Source organism: Ascaphus truei, chromosome 2, assembly GCF_040206685.1.
Source record: "Ascaphus truei isolate aAscTru1 chromosome 2, aAscTru1.hap1, whole genome shotgun sequence".
Lineage (NCBI taxonomy): Eukaryota > Metazoa > Chordata > Amphibia > Anura > Ascaphidae > Ascaphus > Ascaphus truei.
In genome coordinates, this window is record NC_134484.1 from 100,492,276 (window position 1) to 100,510,597 (window position 18,322).

The following is an 18,322-nucleotide window of genomic DNA, read 5'->3' on the forward strand; positions in this document are numbered from 1 at the left end:
TGTGAGGAGGAGCCACCGACTACTATACTACATATGGAACTAATTTTATATTGCTTGCAGCGCTTATTAACAAACAATTAAAAATGTGATACCCTTATGCCTATATTGCATAAGCACTTAATTAACATAATGATGTTGCAAAAGAGTGCCTCATGAATTTTTATTGAGTGTTCTTTAATGACTACTAACATTTTATGACATGGTGTGTTTTATATATAACAACCATTCCCACTCTGCTAACACATTTGTGTATTCTAATATGTAATGGAACATATGACTGTCGAAACTATGTAACAATAATAATAATAATATGAGCATGTTCATGTATAGGGCTGCTAGTTGTACGCAGCGATTTACAGACACATGTTTCAGCCTGAGGTCCCTGGCCCGTGGAACGTACAAATGTTTTTTTGCCGCATGAGGCACAGGGAGATAAAGTGACTTGGCCAAGGTCACAAGGAGCCCACACCGGGAATTGAACCAGACTCCCCTGCTTCAAACTATCAGTGCCAGTGTGTGTCTTTACTCACTGAGCCACTCCTTCTCCCAATGTAAAGGACACTTACAACCAAGTAGCCATTTATTTTTAAAATCTCTTGTTACATGGGTATGTAGATAAAATGGTTTGGGACTGTAGCAAATAATGTTACTGGCCAGATGTTATGGTCCCCTCCAATGCATGATGTTCTGAATATGACATCACCATCATGTTATGAAGTACGTTTCTGTGTATATTTCATTAACCTAACTAACTATAGTTTACTGTGTTTATTAATCGTTTAGAAATACATAGTATAGTCAATATGATGATATAAGCTACCATAATAAAGCTGGTGTTATCATTTGTCGGTGTTATACATGGATCCTACACCAATTGATAGAGACACAAACAGTTGTCTTAAAAAGTGTGTCTATGCTAGTGATGAATGTGCTCCCGTAAGTAAACAAATAAGTACAGTTATCCCCTTTTCTCCAACCACCTCTATATTACATTAATGGAAATTATAAGGAAACATACATAAAATGTGATGAAATGTGAGTAATCATTTTGTAATACAATGCACATGAAAGCTCAAGAGTAGCTAAATGCATATACATGATACAGAAAGTACATATATGTAACATTTGTGTTTAAACCAATATGTTGGGTTTTTAGTTCCAATAATTATAGGAAGATTGAGGTAGCCACATCTTATGAGAGATGTCAGCAAATATACATACCATGATCAGTCATACTGGAGATATACCTATAATGCAAAGGAACAATATATAAATTGCAAACATTGACATGCCATCTTCAGTACCGTAAACAACACAGCAAAGTGTGTATTTGGTGTTAAATGTACAACACCATGTATATTTCATGACATTCAAAATGTAAATCAGCCTGGTGTACACATCATATGGATGTACATGTTACACTGCACCAATAACATTGTATGTAAGCATACTAGAAGCATGAATGATTATGGGCATAATATGTGTTTTGTCTTAGCATAAGGAATAACACAATGCTAAAATATTATTGCTTTGTTACCCAAGTTGTATTCACATACACACAACTAAAGTACAATTGAAGAGGGATTATATAACCTGTGCAACAATAACATACCGGTGCCACATCCCTTTGTGCACACAGCAGAGAAAAGAAAGGTGTGCAACCCATATTCATCTGTGTCCTAACAGAAGGTTATATAAAGAAACATTATTGTTAATATAACATAATTAAACTATAAAAGTAGTACTAGGAACATATGAGTTTGTACTTACAAGAAAAAAATGAATTGATGAGATTCTGTCGTGTCTGGCCACCACTGGCTGTTTGTTCATTTTCAGCAGCTACATGGGTGGGATGCTCGTCTACCAAAGCCTCAGCTAGGTCTGACTGTACATTGTGCCTGAGTGCAACATTGTGCAAAATGCAACAGGCAAGGATAATATCAGACACTTTTTGAGGCTTGTATAGAAGAGCCCCACCAGTTCTGTCCAGACACCTAAACCTGGTCTTGAGTAGGCCAAATGTCCTCTCTATAACAGATCTTGTAGATATATGGGCTGCATTGTACCTGTCCTCTGCTTCAGTTTGAGGGTTTAGCACCGGAGTCAAGAGCCACGGCCTAATTCCGTATCCTGAGTCACCTATAATGAATGGAGCACACATAAGCTGACATTAGTGATCAAATTGTACAATGCCAACATTCCTAAATCAACATGTGTTTTGTGTTAGAACATGTAAATATGTACTCACCCAGCAGCCAACCAGGTTCAAAATGTCCCTCTTCGAACGCATGGAAGACTGAAGAGTTCCTCAGGATAGAGGAATCGTGACTGGAACCAGGAAACTTGGGTACCACATGCATTATCCTCATCGTGGCATCACATACCACCTGTACATTGAGTGAATGGTAGTGCTTCCGATTGCGGTACACATGCTCACTCTGACTAGGTGCAATCAAAGCAACATGTGTGCAATCGATTGCACCCAGCACAGATGGTATCCCTGCTATATTATAAAAGCCAGTCCTGACTTCCAGCCACTCTGTTGCCTCTGTAGGAAAATGAATATAATTCCTAGCGCGTCTATTGAGTGCATAGAGAAACTGGGTCAAGGCCCGCGAGAATGTAGATTGCGAGACCCCGCCCACTATGCCCACAGTTGTCTGGTATGACGCGGAAGCAAGATAATGTAATGAGCACAGCATTTTAACAAGCCCAGGGACTGCACGACCTCTGGCTGTGAAAAAATCTAAATCCCCCCTTATCTCCTCATAAAGAGCTAAGATTGCTGCTGAACTCAAACGATAGCGACTTACAATCTCCTCCTCACTCATCCCATCTAACAGGGTTCTCTCCCTGTACAGACGCGGACGAGGCACAAGTTGTCTCCTCTGTCTTCTCCTCTGATCTCCTGTCCCTCTACCTGTCCCTCGGCCTGTCCCTCTCCCTGTCCCTGTCGTATCCGCGTCACTGTCACTGTCCCTCGGTGTGTCCCTACCTTGCCCTATATCATTCTCTTGATCAGCAAGCATGTCATAGAAAAGAATGTTCCTGCGTCTCCTAAACATTCGCAACATTTTGAAATGAGTAGCTGTGAATGAGCAGGTAATGTGCGTCCTTTAAATAGGTATGTGATGATGTCAGGTGACATAGTAAAATGCAAGGTGTTACATTAACATAATAAAGTACTTCTGTGGCAAGCTGTGTGCACTTGTTGTTCTAAGTATTTGTTGTGTGTATTCTGCAGGGAATGATGATATTTGGCAATGATGTGACGTGAAGCTTTGTACAAAGATTGCTTGCAAATAAATAGTTGCATGTGCAATGCATGTAACACTTGTGAACGCAAGAGTCAGTCATGTAATGAGACAAAAAGGCTGAGATTGACGTGGGAAAAGTTTTGTGTAACATGTGTAATTATCCATGTTATTGTGACATGTTGGCAACAATGAATAGTCGTGTGCATATGCATGCATTTGTGTAAGGAGGATAGTTGGTATAGAATGAGTTTACAAGGTGTCCCAATGATGAATTACTGTACATGTGTGTATAAGTTAGGTTGAAGTGCTTGTAATGCAACGGTTACAATGTAAACATGCAATGTGATTGAGCGTCCAATAAGTGACGTCATGAAAATAGGGAGGACCCAAAAGTATATGTAAACATGAGAAGACAGATGTACATGAACGTTTAAAGATGCGTGTCACATTACAAGCATTGTGTAATGTAAAGGAAGATGAATATACTGTGTATGTGTGACATGTGTGACATGTGTGACATCATGTAAATAATTGTCGCTGAGTTGAGTAAAATGTGTGATATGATGTGAGGTTCTCCTTTAAGAGTGTAGTATAGTATTTTCCCTTGCCACATCATCACATGATGAGTAATGTGACCCGCAAATGCTGAAAACATGTAAAAGTCGAATGTTATGCAAATAAGACACATCAGCTGTGACACAATGCAGGGAATGCCCCCACACTGTAATGCAAATCCCCCTTGTATTGTGAGCAATGAAACGTAAACAGTACTATACTGTTATACGTCCCCGCTCCATTGACTTCCATTGATGTACAGAAGATGTTTTTTTTCTAAGTGCCGTTCCGGCAGCCTTAGCGATCGTTCTCCCGTCCAAACTGCCAACTTTAGTTGGCGGGAGAAATCGGCCATAACATCTCAATTTCGTAGTGCCGATCAGCCCCGATAAGCTGTTTTTTTTTGTTGAATCCAGCCGATTTAAAAAAGTGGCGATCAGTGTCGAAAACAGGCTTATCGGCAGGCGACTGGCCATAACCAAATTATCGGCTCCGAAACCTGGCGATATGAAGCACTTATCGGCGCTTACTGAATCTCAAACCCAATTTTGGCTATAACATGGCCATATTTCCCTTATCAACGCTTACTGCATGAGGCCCTTAGTCCCTATCTCCTCCTCTTATTCAGAATGACCTGTTCAAGACCCATAAACTTAAGAATTTTTACATAACCGTTATGGGATAATAAAAAATGTTTTGGCAAATTGTGTAATTCTTTATGATTTTGTAAATTAATTTTGGCATTTTTAATGTTGTTACAATAACATGCTCTTTAATTCTTGTGTTCAATTCTCTTCTGGTTTTATCGATATAATTCACACCGTAAGGGCAAGTAATGCAATACACAATAAATGTGGACCTAAAGTTAATACATTCATTCACTTGGTTTATTTTTCCAGATGGGGAAGCAAATTTATTGCTTGGGTTCATGAATTTGCATACTACACATTTGCCACATTTTAAATTACCATGTGGCTTGAAAGGTAGCTAACTAATGGCTTTAGGTGTTGGATTTTTTTAAGGTTTATTTTTGGATTATCTCCCATAACATGTCCCAAATGAGATCTTCTTTAATTATTCTCCAGTGTTTATTAAGAGCATTTTTTAATTTAGAGAAAGCTGGATTATATTTAGTTATAAAAAGAGGATTATCCATATTGAAATTATTGTTTTTACTTCTTTTTTTACCCAAATCCAAAGTACAGCTCAACTCCGTTATAACGCCTTCCGTTACAACGCGAATCCAATTATAACGCGATGCAAGCGCGACTCCCAATTTTCGTATTTATGAATACTTTACAACATGATTACTTTATTGTACAATGCATCAATAAAAGATTGAAACAATACAATTGTACATTATTTCTATATTGTTATTCTATAGTATTGCAATTATCGCGTGCAAAAACGAGACATACTAAATTGATAGCATCTATAAGTTAATGGCAAAAAAATTCTAATGCGATCCACTTATATCGCGATGTGATTCTTTGGACCCCAAGCACAGCGTTATAACGGGGTTGAGCTGTATTATTGTATAAAGTGTGTAATCATAACTCATGTGCAGCAGTGTTTTCATCTTGGATTGTCACCTAACCTGAAGGGTTCACCATAGGAAGACAAATGAGTTAGCAGTACATTTAAAATAATAGAAAATAGACATGTACGTACAATATACTGTATGTATTGTTATTAGAATATTTGTTCATGCAATTGCTAGTAGAAAATGTAGTAGCATTTAAGTATTTAATTACATTTTATAGGAAAGTTAAAACTCAACTATTGAGAAATGATGGAATGTCTTAACCACAAGATCAGAATATCACTCCGACTGTCAGGTTGTCGAACAGCATACAGCTCTGCTGTGTTTCTGACCCTCAGGCAGCTAACTGTTTAATAGGATTTCCAAAAGAGGATAACGTTAGCCATACTCTTTTGTACAGTATTGCCAACCTGAATCCATGTTATACGGAGATGTGACAGTCCTTGTTTCCCTACTGTGATCACAGTACATTTTGGTTAACGCTTTGTTTCGAGGTGGAGGCGCTCCAGTTGTGTGTACAAGTATATATCCCCTCCAAATAACATAAGTGGAGACACTTGATTTCATAAAGGGGTACCCTGGGAGATATGGTAATAGAAATGCAAAGTATTTATTTATTTATTTATAAAAATGTTTTACCAGGAAGTAATACATTGAGAGATACCTCTCGTTTTCAAGTATGTCCTGGGCACAGAGTTATAAAAAATACATGATTACAATAAAAGAACAGGGTTATACAGTCACTTCACAGACATTTCTTGGACAGATGAAGTAGGAAAATTGGGTACAGGGGATAAAGGGCTTGTGAGTTTCAGATTGAAATAGAGCAGCTTTAACATCAACTAACGGCAGCAAACGGCTCACGCCAAGTATATTTAAAGGTCATACCCCACACCTCCTAAATTATTTCCATAAGACCAATACTGACAAGTCTAAGGACCCTTGTGATAAGGGGGTTCCGGTGTCCGACCCAACAGGATCAGAAATCACAACCTCTGCCATTCCTCCCCCTCCCCCCAAGCCCTATCTTGCCTCTGAGGTTGCAAGAGAAAAAATGCGCGTTGTTTGAAGCGATTTAGCTTTTTGCACTTTTCAGAGCTACTAGAATTCAGCTACTGTAATTGTCAAAAAATGCACGTTTGTGCGTTCCGCCCGGATTTGCAGACCCGGAATGAAACCACTTCTAAAAAAGCCTTTTCCGCATGTATTGGACATGTGAAAAATATTTAGAGAATAGCAAAACATGCCAATCCGATTGGAAAAGGCTCTTTTCACAGGAATTGACACAAATCGGCGCTACTAGAATAACCCCCACAGAATGAAAATGAGCATACGTTACAAAACGATAACAAGACTAGAATACATTATATGACAATAAGTTACAATTGTCACTATGCTCCAAATGTATCCCTGTAAAATAAGTTACAAAAAGATTCAAAAACAGGGAGGGCGAGGTTTAGGGGCATTGGGCAAACATTAAAAAGGAACCCTTTTGGCATTACACTACCAGATAAAGAGGAAGGTGGCAGGCATCATACTAATAAAATGAGTTGCAACTGGTAAAGTGCTCTTAAACCAAACTGACACTTCAGTTACTCCCTGCTTAGCGACATGCTCAAACAGGCATGGTGTTGGCCCCTCCGTGCATGCACTGGGCACTGCACATTTACATGTAAGGACCCCTTGCACATACTCATGGAAGGGAAGTAATAGCTGGAGCTAAATAAAGACTTTATCACTGTCTACATTACATGAATATGAATTACAGGTTGGTTCCTGCACTGCAGGTGGATCTGTGGCAGCCCAGCAGCATCAGCAACATATTGAAAGGCACAGTAACAGATGTGCATACATCTAGCAACAGTTCACGTGCGCTGCTCACTTACCTGAGAGAAGCCAATATCCAATACAGGTAAGATAATCTTCTACTTATAATATCCCCAGTACGTTAAATAAGCAGCCACCACTTCATAGATCTCAAATATTTTGTGTACAGGTGCCTTAAAGCAGCAATTTCCGCTAAAATCATGTTTTATTTTTTTTTAATCTTATATGAGCAACAAGGTCATCATTTATTTATGTATAAAATGTTTTACCAGGAAGTAATACATTGAGAGTTACCTCTCGTTTTCAAGTATGTCCTGGGCATAGAGTTAAATCTTATACTATATTAGTGAAAGCACTGTATGCCTGCCTGCCTGGATGTCCGGTGTCCCTAGGGGAAATCTCATTGGTCCCTTGGGCCGCCCGCCCCCGCACACCTCTCATTGGCCTGAGGCAGAGTGACGGGCCACACACACACACACACACACACACACACACACAACACAGCAGCTCTATACACACACACACAACACAGCAGCTCTATACACACACACACAACACAGCAGCTCTATACACACACACACACACAAAACACAGCAGCTCTATACACACACACACACACACACACGAGTAAGGGGGGTGTTACCTACATTAGCGGGGCTCACAGTGTTAGCAGCACCCGCGCGCACCTCCTCCTCTCCCCGTGTCTCCCGCGCTTTCACCCCGCCCCCCCCCCCCCCGCCGCTACAGTCAGCGGGACACACACACTATTATTACCCCTTCAGCGCCCCCCCCACCCAGTGTCAGCGGCCGTGCGAGACCCCCCTTCTATATCTCCCACCTCTCCCCCCCCACACATATACATGCCCCCCCTCCCCGGCGCTACAACTCACCCCTTCCCCGGCGGGGGAACAGCCAGTGGCCAGGCAGGCTGCCTCGCGGTGCCGAGTACCCAAGATGGCGGCGCCTGGGACACAGCGGGGGAGCGGCCACAACACGCTGCCTCCCGCCTCAGATCCACGTGGGACCTGCCGGATGGGTGAGTGAGCGGCCTTCACCTCCCTTCCACCCCCCTTCACCTCCCCTCCACCCCCCCTTCACCTCCCCTCCACCCCTTCACCTCCCCTCCACCCCCCCTCCCCTCCAGTGTCAGTGTCTCCCCAATACCCCCCCCCCCGGCGCCGCTACAGTCAGCGGGGGAGCGAGCCAGGATCGGGGGTGGGGGGGGGGGGAATCGGTGCTGGTAGAAGTGAGGCTGCTGGGGGAAGTGCAAAGGGAATGCTGGGGGAAGTACGGTGGCTGCGGGGGATGTGTGCGGCTGCCGGCAGCTCACTCCACCTCTTCCCCCTCCTCCCGATCTGGCGCGCGGCAGCCATTTTTTTTAAAATTAGCGTGACCCCGGTTATAGCGCGGTTGGATCGGGTGGCCCCCGAGGTCCGCACTATAACGGGGCTGAGCTGTATATATAAAAATAAGATAAACTTATAAAAATGGGACAAGATCTATCTGTTCATTTAAACCTTTAGTTCTCTTTGTTTCAGGATTTAGTCCCTATCTCCTCCTCCTCCTCTTATTCAGAATGACCTGTTCAAGACCCATAAACTTAAGAATTTCTACATAACCGTTATGGGATAGTAAAAAATGTTTTGGCAAATTGTGTAATTCTTTATGATTTTGTAAATTAATTTTGGCATTTTTAATGTTGTTACAATAACATGCTCTTTAATTCTTGTGTTCAATTCTCTTCTGGTTTTATCGATATAATTCACACCGTAAGGGCAAGTAATGCAATACACAATAAATGTGGACCTAAAGTTAATACATTCATTCACTTGGTTTATTTTTCCAGATGGGGAAGCAAATTTATTGCTTGGGTTCATGAATTTGCATACTACACATTTGCCACATTTTAAATTACCATGTGGCTTGAAAGGTAGCTAACTAATGGCTTTAGGTGTTGGATTTTTTTAAGGTTTATTTTTGGATTATCTCCCATAACATGTCCCAAATGAGATCTTCTTTAATTATTCTCCAGTGTTTATTAAGAGCATTTTTTTAATTTAGAGAAAGCTGGATTATATTTAGTTATAAAAAGAGGATTATCCATATTGAAATTATTGTTTTTACTTCTTTTTTTTACCCAAATCCAAAGTACAGCTCAACTCCGTTATAACGCCTTCCGTTACAACGCGAATCCAATTATAACGCGATGCAAGCGCGACTCCCAATTTTCGTATTTATGAATACTTTACAACATGATTACTTTATTGTACAATGCATCAATAAAAGATTGAAACAATACAATTGTACATTATTTCTATATTGTTATTCTATAGTATTGCAATTATCGCGTGCAAAAACGAGACATACTAAATTGATAGCATCTATAAGTTAATGGCAAAAAAATTCTAATGCGATCCACTTATATCGCGATCGGTGCTGCCTCCCCCCTCTTCCCACCGCCTCCCCCCCCCTTCCCACCGCCTCCCCCCCCCCTTCCCACCGCCTCCCCCCCCTTCCCACCGCCTCCCCCCCTCCCCTTCCCACCACCTCCCCCCCTCCCCTTCCCACTACCTCCCCCCACCTCCCCCTTCCCACCACCTCACCCCTCCTCCCCTTCCCACCACCTCCCCCCCTTACCACCACCTTCCCCCTCCCCCCCTTCCCACCACCTCCCCCTTCCTCCCCCTTCCCACCACCTCCCCCCTCCTCCCCCTTCCCACCACCTTCCCCCTCCTCCCCCTTCCCACCACATCCCCCCTCCTCCCCCTTCCCACCACATCCCCCCTCCTCCCCCTTCCCACCACATCCCCCCTCCTCCCCCTTCCCACCACCTTCCCCCTCCTCCCCCTTCCCACCACATCCCCCCTTCTCCCCCTTCCCACCACCTTGGCATTAGCATCTGCTGTGCGATACACTTTCTGACCAGCAAACTTAGGGAGGCTAGTTAGAGCCTGAGATGGACACATGTTGGGATCTACCTGATAGGTAGGAATGAAACCTGTTTAAAGCATGTTTCCCTATTCCAGAGCACTGGAGTTTGTTAAGCAAGATAACATGATCAACAGTATCAAAAGCCTTTGCAAAATCTAGGAATATTGCACCAGTGAGTTGACCCCGTTCAATTCCACACTGGATTTCATTGCAAACTTTTATCAGGGTAGTTACCGTGGAGTGTTTGGGGAGAAAGACAGATTGAAATTGACTAGGGAAATTTGTCTTGGTATAGTAATCGCTTAATTGGGAGTGAACACATTTTTCCATGACTTTGGATAGTATTGGGAGAAGAGAGATTGGCCTGTAGTTTGAGAGAGTGTTTTTGTCCCCACTTTTGAAGATTGGGACAACTTTGGCAGTTTTCCAGGTCTTAGGGATATAGCCTGCAGACAGGATACAGTTGACTATGGAAGCAATTGGTTTGGCAATGGCTGGGGCACCAAGTCTTAAGAACTTGGATTGCAGTAAGTCAGGTCCACATTGGCTGCTTAGTTTTAATTTGAGGAACACTTGTGTAATCTCCTCTTCGGATACTGGGACAAATTAAAAATTGTGGGCATTGTTGGGAGAGGGTAGGGCTATAGGGGTACTCTCAGAATGAGGTTCATGTTTGTAGTTTGGGTTGCGTTTCGCTAATAAGTTAGTAGCACACCCCACAAAGTAATCATTGAATGCATTTGAATGTCAGTGGGATTTGTCAGAGTAATTATCCCCTTATTAATTTTACTTGGTTGTTGATGGCTAGAAGGCTGGAATATATTGTTGATAACCTTCCAGAAGTTAGCTGTTTTTGTAGTCTGGTGAAGATTGTCAGAGTAATATTGTGCTTTATATATAATTTGTATTTATTTATTTGCTCTTGCCAGTACAAATACAGCTGTGTGGTCACACAAACAAAATATGTACGGTAGGGTCATCTCATAATGATGTCACACCTGTCTGTTGTAATGAGAGCCAGTAGGAGCACTCACAATAACCGGGAAACCCACCAGGGTGCACAGAAATCCTCAGGCATAAATCATAACAAACCAGCACTCCCAGTGGTCTTGGTGAAGGAAGTAGATTTATTAGAAGTGGATCGACGTTTCGGTCCTCACATTGGCCTTTCTCCATGTGAGGACTAAGCGGTCGATCCACTTCCAATAAATCTGCTTCCTTAACCAAGATCACTGGAGTGCCGGTTTGTTACATCTGTCTGTTTGTCACCAGAATGAGGCTGGCACTTGTGGCCATATTGTTTCTCCTGGACAATAATTCCTTTAAGGGAATCTCCAAAGTTAATATCTCGGGATCCAGGTGGTCTCTGTAGCACTGCGGTTTAGGTCTTGTCTGGAGCACCCCTTGTTTAACATAAATTATGTAACACCCTGGTTCCCGTACCCAATCTCACATAGGGTCTCCTAAGGGAAATAGCACTCTGGTTACATGGGTCTTGTTGGTGCGTAACTGCTGGTAACAGGGGGCCCTGAGTCTCCCGCGATGACATGGGGGATAACAGGACAGGCTTCTGGGGCTGTGCCCGAATTCTTCTTACTGGTGCAGCGCCTCCATTTTGTGCAGCCCCCAGTTGTGTGGGGTGGAGTATCTGCAAAAGAGTTATGTCCCCCTCCTCCCAATATACTGCACTCTCAGGCAGGAGGTATAGATAAAAGCAGATGTTCTTTATTGGTCCTTGATTTAGCAAAGTCTTTATCACAGCACACAGCACTCAAAGGTTGTCACCTTCAGGATGTCCCTGGACACCACTCCTAGTCAGGGCCCTAGAAGCTGTCCTTGCTCTTCTCTTAGAAGCTGTCCTTGCTCTTCTTCCTTGTGGAGTAAGAGGAATATCTCTCCCCTCTCCCAGAGGGAGGGCCTCAACCGTACCAGAGCCCTGGAGCTTACTGGAACAGACTATCCTCTCTCAAAAGGTGGAGAGGAACTCTCTAAAACAGGAAGTGGCAGTTTATTTAGTACAGATCAAGTAGACCCACCCCTGTGCCTCTCATTGACACAAGGCCTGAGCACTACCTTCTCTGACCAACTGAATCACAGTGTGTGGGGAAAACCTATATTTACTCCTGGCAAACCTGCCCTTACCAGGGATTATTGCACAGGAGGAGGACAGAATAATAGCCCAAACCTACTAGGGCTATAATTAAAAAAATGTATACGTGTAAAGAAAAAACCGTGCAGCGCAGACTGCTGCTTTAACATGTATTTAATATGCTGATCACATTTGATTGTAAAATCCTCATTTTAGTAGTAATGAAGAAATACAAAGAGCAGTCTACATTTTGGGGTAAAACTTTTACTGGGGGAGCTGATTTCTGTCTCAGGGGATTATTCATTTTTGGTGATAGTGCTGATCGGGGCGCTATCGCTTGGAAACTCCCATGGATTTGTCTGGGATTTGCAGCTGTAATGGTCTAAGTCAGGCCCAGAGCCTAAATTAAAACATCAATTAAACGTATGTTGAATTCTTACAAATTAGGTCACTCCTACTAAGTAATCCTAAGCAGTTACTGCACTAGCATTATAAAGCCGCACATTAGACAAAATAGTGCATACAGTACGTGTTTTTTCATTTTGAAGTGTTGCTAATTCTGCACATTTTCCTTAGTGTTACTACTCCTCTAAAGAAAATTATATTTTTGTAAACAACTTGCCCATGTAATTGGCTTATCAGAACATAATGATACAGTACTTCAAGAAACAATACTCTTATGTGGTTTTCTTGGAAATTAAGTACATTTTATTTTCTGCGCATGGCAGTCACATATGTTAAGGGATTAATGCGGGTGATGGGTGAGTTTCTAAAGTTACCAATTTATTTATTTTTTTAATGGGGGGAATAGTTTTCTTAATGTCTGTAGTTTTGTAAAGGTAGCAATTGGTCTAAAACTGACATTTGTATGTAAAACTGTATTTCAGATCTATATTGCTAGTGATATGCATTTCTTCTTCTTTAGGATCCTAGTCAGTAATTTGCAGAAAGCACTTGAAGAGCAAAGTGCTTTTAGACCAGGCAGAAATCGGAGGTCATTTTCAAGATATGATTATGAAGTGTACCATCCACTGGAGGAGGTATGTTTGTACAATGCACTGTTATGGAACCTCTCCCACTTAATTTTCGAGCAAAGTACGCGAGTCAAGGTCTCTGCAGAGATGCTGCTTCCATTTGCAACCACTCACTTGAGCAATGTAAAAAACACTGACAAAAAATATAGGCTCAATACTGCAGGTGTGGATAATGTATGCTCAACACAATATATGTATATCTCCACCCCCCCCCCTCACCCCCCAGCTGCAGGGATAGTGTGTACCAATACAATGAGGTAGATATAATCAGTCTGTGTATAGTGACCGGGTTCTCACCTGCTCGCCAGGGTTGTAGCTCAGCGGTTACCTTGGTCTTCTCAGGGTGTCATTGGTGAATCTGTGCCGGCTTGTAGAAAAGGAGTTAATAAAGGAGAAGGGTGCCAGGAACTTTTAACTTGGGTCTTTATTAGAACATAGCGGGATAATCCTGGCATACACTATCAGGACAGGTTTCCCTATCTGTTTAATAATCTAGCACATCAGCTTCCTCTGAAAACTACCAACAGGCACTGCTCACTCTCCACATAGCTCTTGCGTACCCAGGACTTGTCAGGGGAATTAACCCTGACGCTCCTGTGCGCTGTGTTTTTTGTGTGGCTCCTGGCAAAGACCCTCTCTCTAGTAAGATATATTAAAGGAACCACCTCTTCTAATAGCCCAGACTGCCCAATATCCAGATTCCTGTGGGCCCTCCTAAGGCCGCGCTTATAGTGCTGGCGATGGCGACGCGACCGATGACGTCGCCGTCAGCGAAAGTTATAATTTGATTTTCAGCGACTGTCGCCAGGGACGTCACGAAAGGGGGCGGGGCTGCGGTCTCTGATTGGTTTAGAGACAGTCACATGTGGCGACTGACTCTAAAAAAAAATCAAATAGACTCGGCTTCAAAATTTTGGGTCACTCCTTCGCCGTCACCCTTACAATAAGCGCAATTTATTTGTCAATGTATTTGATTTGGAGCGACGTCACGTTGCCGTCGCAAGGCACTATAAGCGCAGCCCAACTCTGGGACCTTGCCCTAAACTGCGAAAACAATAACGTGTGGTATGGCTGCTTTACAGGCCAGATTAGCCTGGAGACCTCCCTTTCGAATCCTGCTGGATTGTACAGGATCCTCCTGATGGTAATTGGGGTCTTGGGATAAACAAGGGTATCCCCAGCTTTTATACCTAGGGTGTGGCCAACAGTCTGCCCCCAGTATCTGCGCGGAAATAACTGTTGCCACTTCACACTACTGGGCATGTGACCTTCTGGCAACGTGCAGAAGTCACATGGCCCAGCATGTGCCTAAAAGAGAAACATTTTAGATATTAAATAGTAGACACGTCTACTTCTTCACATGTCTAGCCTTGTGAGGGCTGCTTAAGCCAGGCACCGCCTGCAACTACCAGGGCTCACATGCAGGGCAAGGGGATTTTAGCAAGTGTGCTACATAAGGAAACTATACCATATGTATTGTCTTCTTTTATTATAATAGCTATGTCCTTCCTTTTCTTTTAGATTCAAAGTTGGATGCATCACATGAATAAAACACATGCTGATCTTATTTCCATGTTCTCTGTTGGAAAGTCATATGAAGGAAGACCACTATTTGTGCTAAAGGTACTGTAGCACACTGAATAACATAATACTTCCCACATTGATGAACCCAGAAGTCTTTAGAAATTGTGAGAGAGAGAAAGCCACAATACCCAAATTCCATTTGACTACAGACAGCTATTTCATACAGCCCATGGGTTTCCTACCAATGCCAGCATATAAATGCTGAAGATTTTATTCATGAGAGACTGCTCACAACCATAAGTCATGTATTTTAATATGTATGTTATAAACATCTAACATAGATGGATGAGCAGAGCTGAGTAGATACAGAATCGTGGTTCTCCACATTAGTTGATATTTTCTACAATAAGGGATAGTTTGAGGATCTCTGACCTAATAAAATAGGATTTTATTTTTCTGGTAATTTGGTTCAGAAATCCAAGAATCACTAACGGGGGCTTAAGGGCTTAGCAATAAACTCAAAAGCGTCCAAACTCAGTAAACTCGTATTACTGTAACTTGAATGGGAGGGATACCGGCACCTCATAAAGGGGGCTGTATCTCGGGGAGCAGGGGGTCCCCAGACCTGAAACCAGTGTGGTTCAGCTCCGGAGACCCCCTGCACATCTACACTATAAATAAAAATGTATTTAAAATAATTTTTAATGTGCCGATGTTTGCGCAGAGAGAGAGCAGCGGATCTCTCTCTGCTGCAAACACATCTCGCCCCCCCGCCGGCCCATAGTATCATTTATGTATGTGCATATACAGTACTGTATGTGTACAGTACTGTATGTTAGGGGTTATAGGGGTTGTTGTTATACAGTATATATATATAAATATATACAGTATATATACTGCATTACAATTCATTATAGGGGACGGCTTCAAAGAGAACAGCTCGCAAGCGCCCCCATGTGTTTTTACACGGCATTGCAGTATTGCAGCCAGCCGGAATAAAATGCTTAAATCCCTGCCGGGAAAATAACGCAATGCACTCTGGCAGAAAACGATCACAAACCTGAATACACCCGGGTATACCCGAATTCGCGGGACTAGCCGAGCGAGAATAAAGTGTGTCGCCACTGTAATGTGCCTCATTTCATCTGTGCAACAGAGGAGCATCTCCCCAACTGTTGGAGGTGGAATTAAAATGATAGGACCAGAGTATCCATAGTTCATGTCCACTGGTTACTTGACAGATATAGATTTATTTTAGGTTGTGATACCAAGGAAGCCTTATTGGTCCTGAAGAGATGTAGATTTTTTTTTTTGTAGGGGAGCAACATGAGAGTTCTTCTTACATAACATTATAGTGCACAAAGCTTTCAAAACTTCCCAGGTTTTGTCTTTAAGTGCACTATGTGACGCTTGAAGAATAACACCTATGTGTTTTTGAAAGCTACTGTATGTGCACTGTACATCTAAGATATCACATAAAGAATTTAGTCTGTGCTTCCCAGTTGCAAAAGCAATGTAACTACCAATTAAAATATAAAGAAAAGCTTGAAAAAATCAGTGAAAATCAGTGATTTATTTTGTGTAAAGAAACAGAGGTTTGTCACATCTATTTTATGAAGTTAAAAAAACAATCCACACATACTCTGGCAGCAAAGAAATTATTATTTAAAATCTGATATCGGAAAAATGGATGTGATATTGCACATACACAGATGTACTGTAGCAGCTGTTATTGCACATACAGACATTGCGCCCGTTAACGCTGGCGCATTATTTCACAGTGCTACTGAAAACATGTAGATAACACACGTGTTTATTTAACGTGTTTGTTGCAAGGTACATGCAACCACACACGCGGGTTCTCTTTATAAGGCTTATTTATTGAGCCTTTAAAATATACAGCACACAAAAACAAAATAGCTTCTTTTCAGCATACAAAAAAAATAAACAGCTTCTCTTCAGCATGCAGGACACAGACAGTTCATCAAACATGTACTTTGAAAAAGGACCTTAGAGCAGTAATCTTACTTCAGCATTTCAGTCCTATCTCTTGACCAGCTAGCTTGCATGTGTGTACAGCCTGGGGGTTTTAAAGCACCTTGATTATGCAGCTGGGACCACTCTAATTGTCAGGAGCTTCCCAGCTGAAAATTAACCTCATCACTGCTGCACTGCATACCTACACATACGTCTGCCAAGCATATAGCTGGTGACGTTCATTCACCCTGTCACATTCCTCCCCTGTTAGTGTGTGGCTGGGGCAATGCACGGCTGAAACCCGACCATCCACCCCTTCTCCGGAAAAGAAATCAGCATTGGCATTTTCTTTTCCAGGCCGGTGCTGAATCTCAAACGAGAAGGGTTGGAGGGCCATATACCACCTGGTCAACCTAGCATTGGAGTCTTTCATGGTAGTTAACCATTTTAATGGAGCATGGTCTGTTACCAATGTAAAATGGACTTCCGCCAGGTAGTGCCTCAAGGCCTCGATTGCCTACTTTACTGTGAGACACTCCTCAATTACTGAGTAGTTTTTTTCCCTTGGGAACAATTTCCTACTCAGAAAAAGGATCGGATGTTCCACTCCCTCAAACTGTTGTGAGAGCACTGCCCCTAGCCCTATCTCTGAGGCATCGGTTTGTACAATAAAAGGCTTATCGAAGTCTGGGCTTCTAAGGACGGGACCCTCTGATAGACACCTTTTTACCTCCTCAAAGTCTCTCTGGCACTCCCTTGACCATACCACTTGTGTAAGGGCACACTTTTTTGTGAGGTCTGTTAGTGGGGCTGCAACTTCTGAGTAGTTGGGGATGAACCTCCGATAGTACCCTGCTAAACCCAACAGGGAGCGTACCTGCGTTTATGTTCGGGGGGGTCGGAACTTCTTTCAGGGCAGCTACCTTATCGGCTAGTGGCCTTACTTTTCCACCACCCACTGCATACCCCAGGTACTTGGTTTCCGCCTTACCTAAGGCACATTTCTTAGGGTTGGCTGTGAGCCCTGCCTCTCTTAGCGACTTGAGGACCGCTTTCAGCCTATTTAGATGGGCCCGCCAGTGTTTACTATAAATGACAATGTCATCTAGATAGGCTGCTGCATAAGCCTTATGAGGTCTCAGTACTTTATCCATGAGCCTCTGAAATGTGGCTGGGGCTCCATGCAGTCCAAATGGCATTGTCACAAACTGGTATAAACCCATGGGAGTGGCAAAGGCTCTTTTGCACTTGGACTTTTCCTCTGAAGGTATTTGCCAGTATCCTTTTGTTAAGTCCAGCATGGATATATATTCCGCGTTACCAAGGGCGTCAATTAACTCTTCCACCCTTGGCATCGGATATGCGTCAAACTTTGATACCGCATTGACCTTTCGGAGGTCCACACAAAATCTTACCTTCCCATCGGGTTTAGGGACCATTAGTAGGACTACACCACTCACTGCATGATTCCTCAATCACGCCTAAATGTAACATTTCTTGTACCTCCTTCTCTACCAGGGCCTTACGGCTTTCAGGCAACCTGTAAGGACGAGAACGTACTTTTACCCCAGGTGCTTTCTCGATC

General features: G+C 42.7%; 1 protein-coding gene across 1 annotated transcript in view; it reads left to right on the forward strand.

The window, feature by feature from the left end:
* Nucleotides 1-18,322, forward strand: part of CPA6 (carboxypeptidase A6) — a 206,632-nt gene that overhangs the window by 135,875 nt on the left and 52,435 nt on the right. Inside the window, exons 3-5 of the mRNA XM_075589028.1 lie at nucleotides 7,143-7,267; nucleotides 13,128-13,242; nucleotides 14,758-14,859. Of these exons, the coding sequence (XP_075445143.1) occupies nucleotides 7,143-7,267; nucleotides 13,128-13,242; nucleotides 14,758-14,859 (342 nt within the window). The remainder of the gene's footprint in view (nucleotides 1-7,142; nucleotides 7,268-13,127; nucleotides 13,243-14,757; nucleotides 14,860-18,322) is intronic.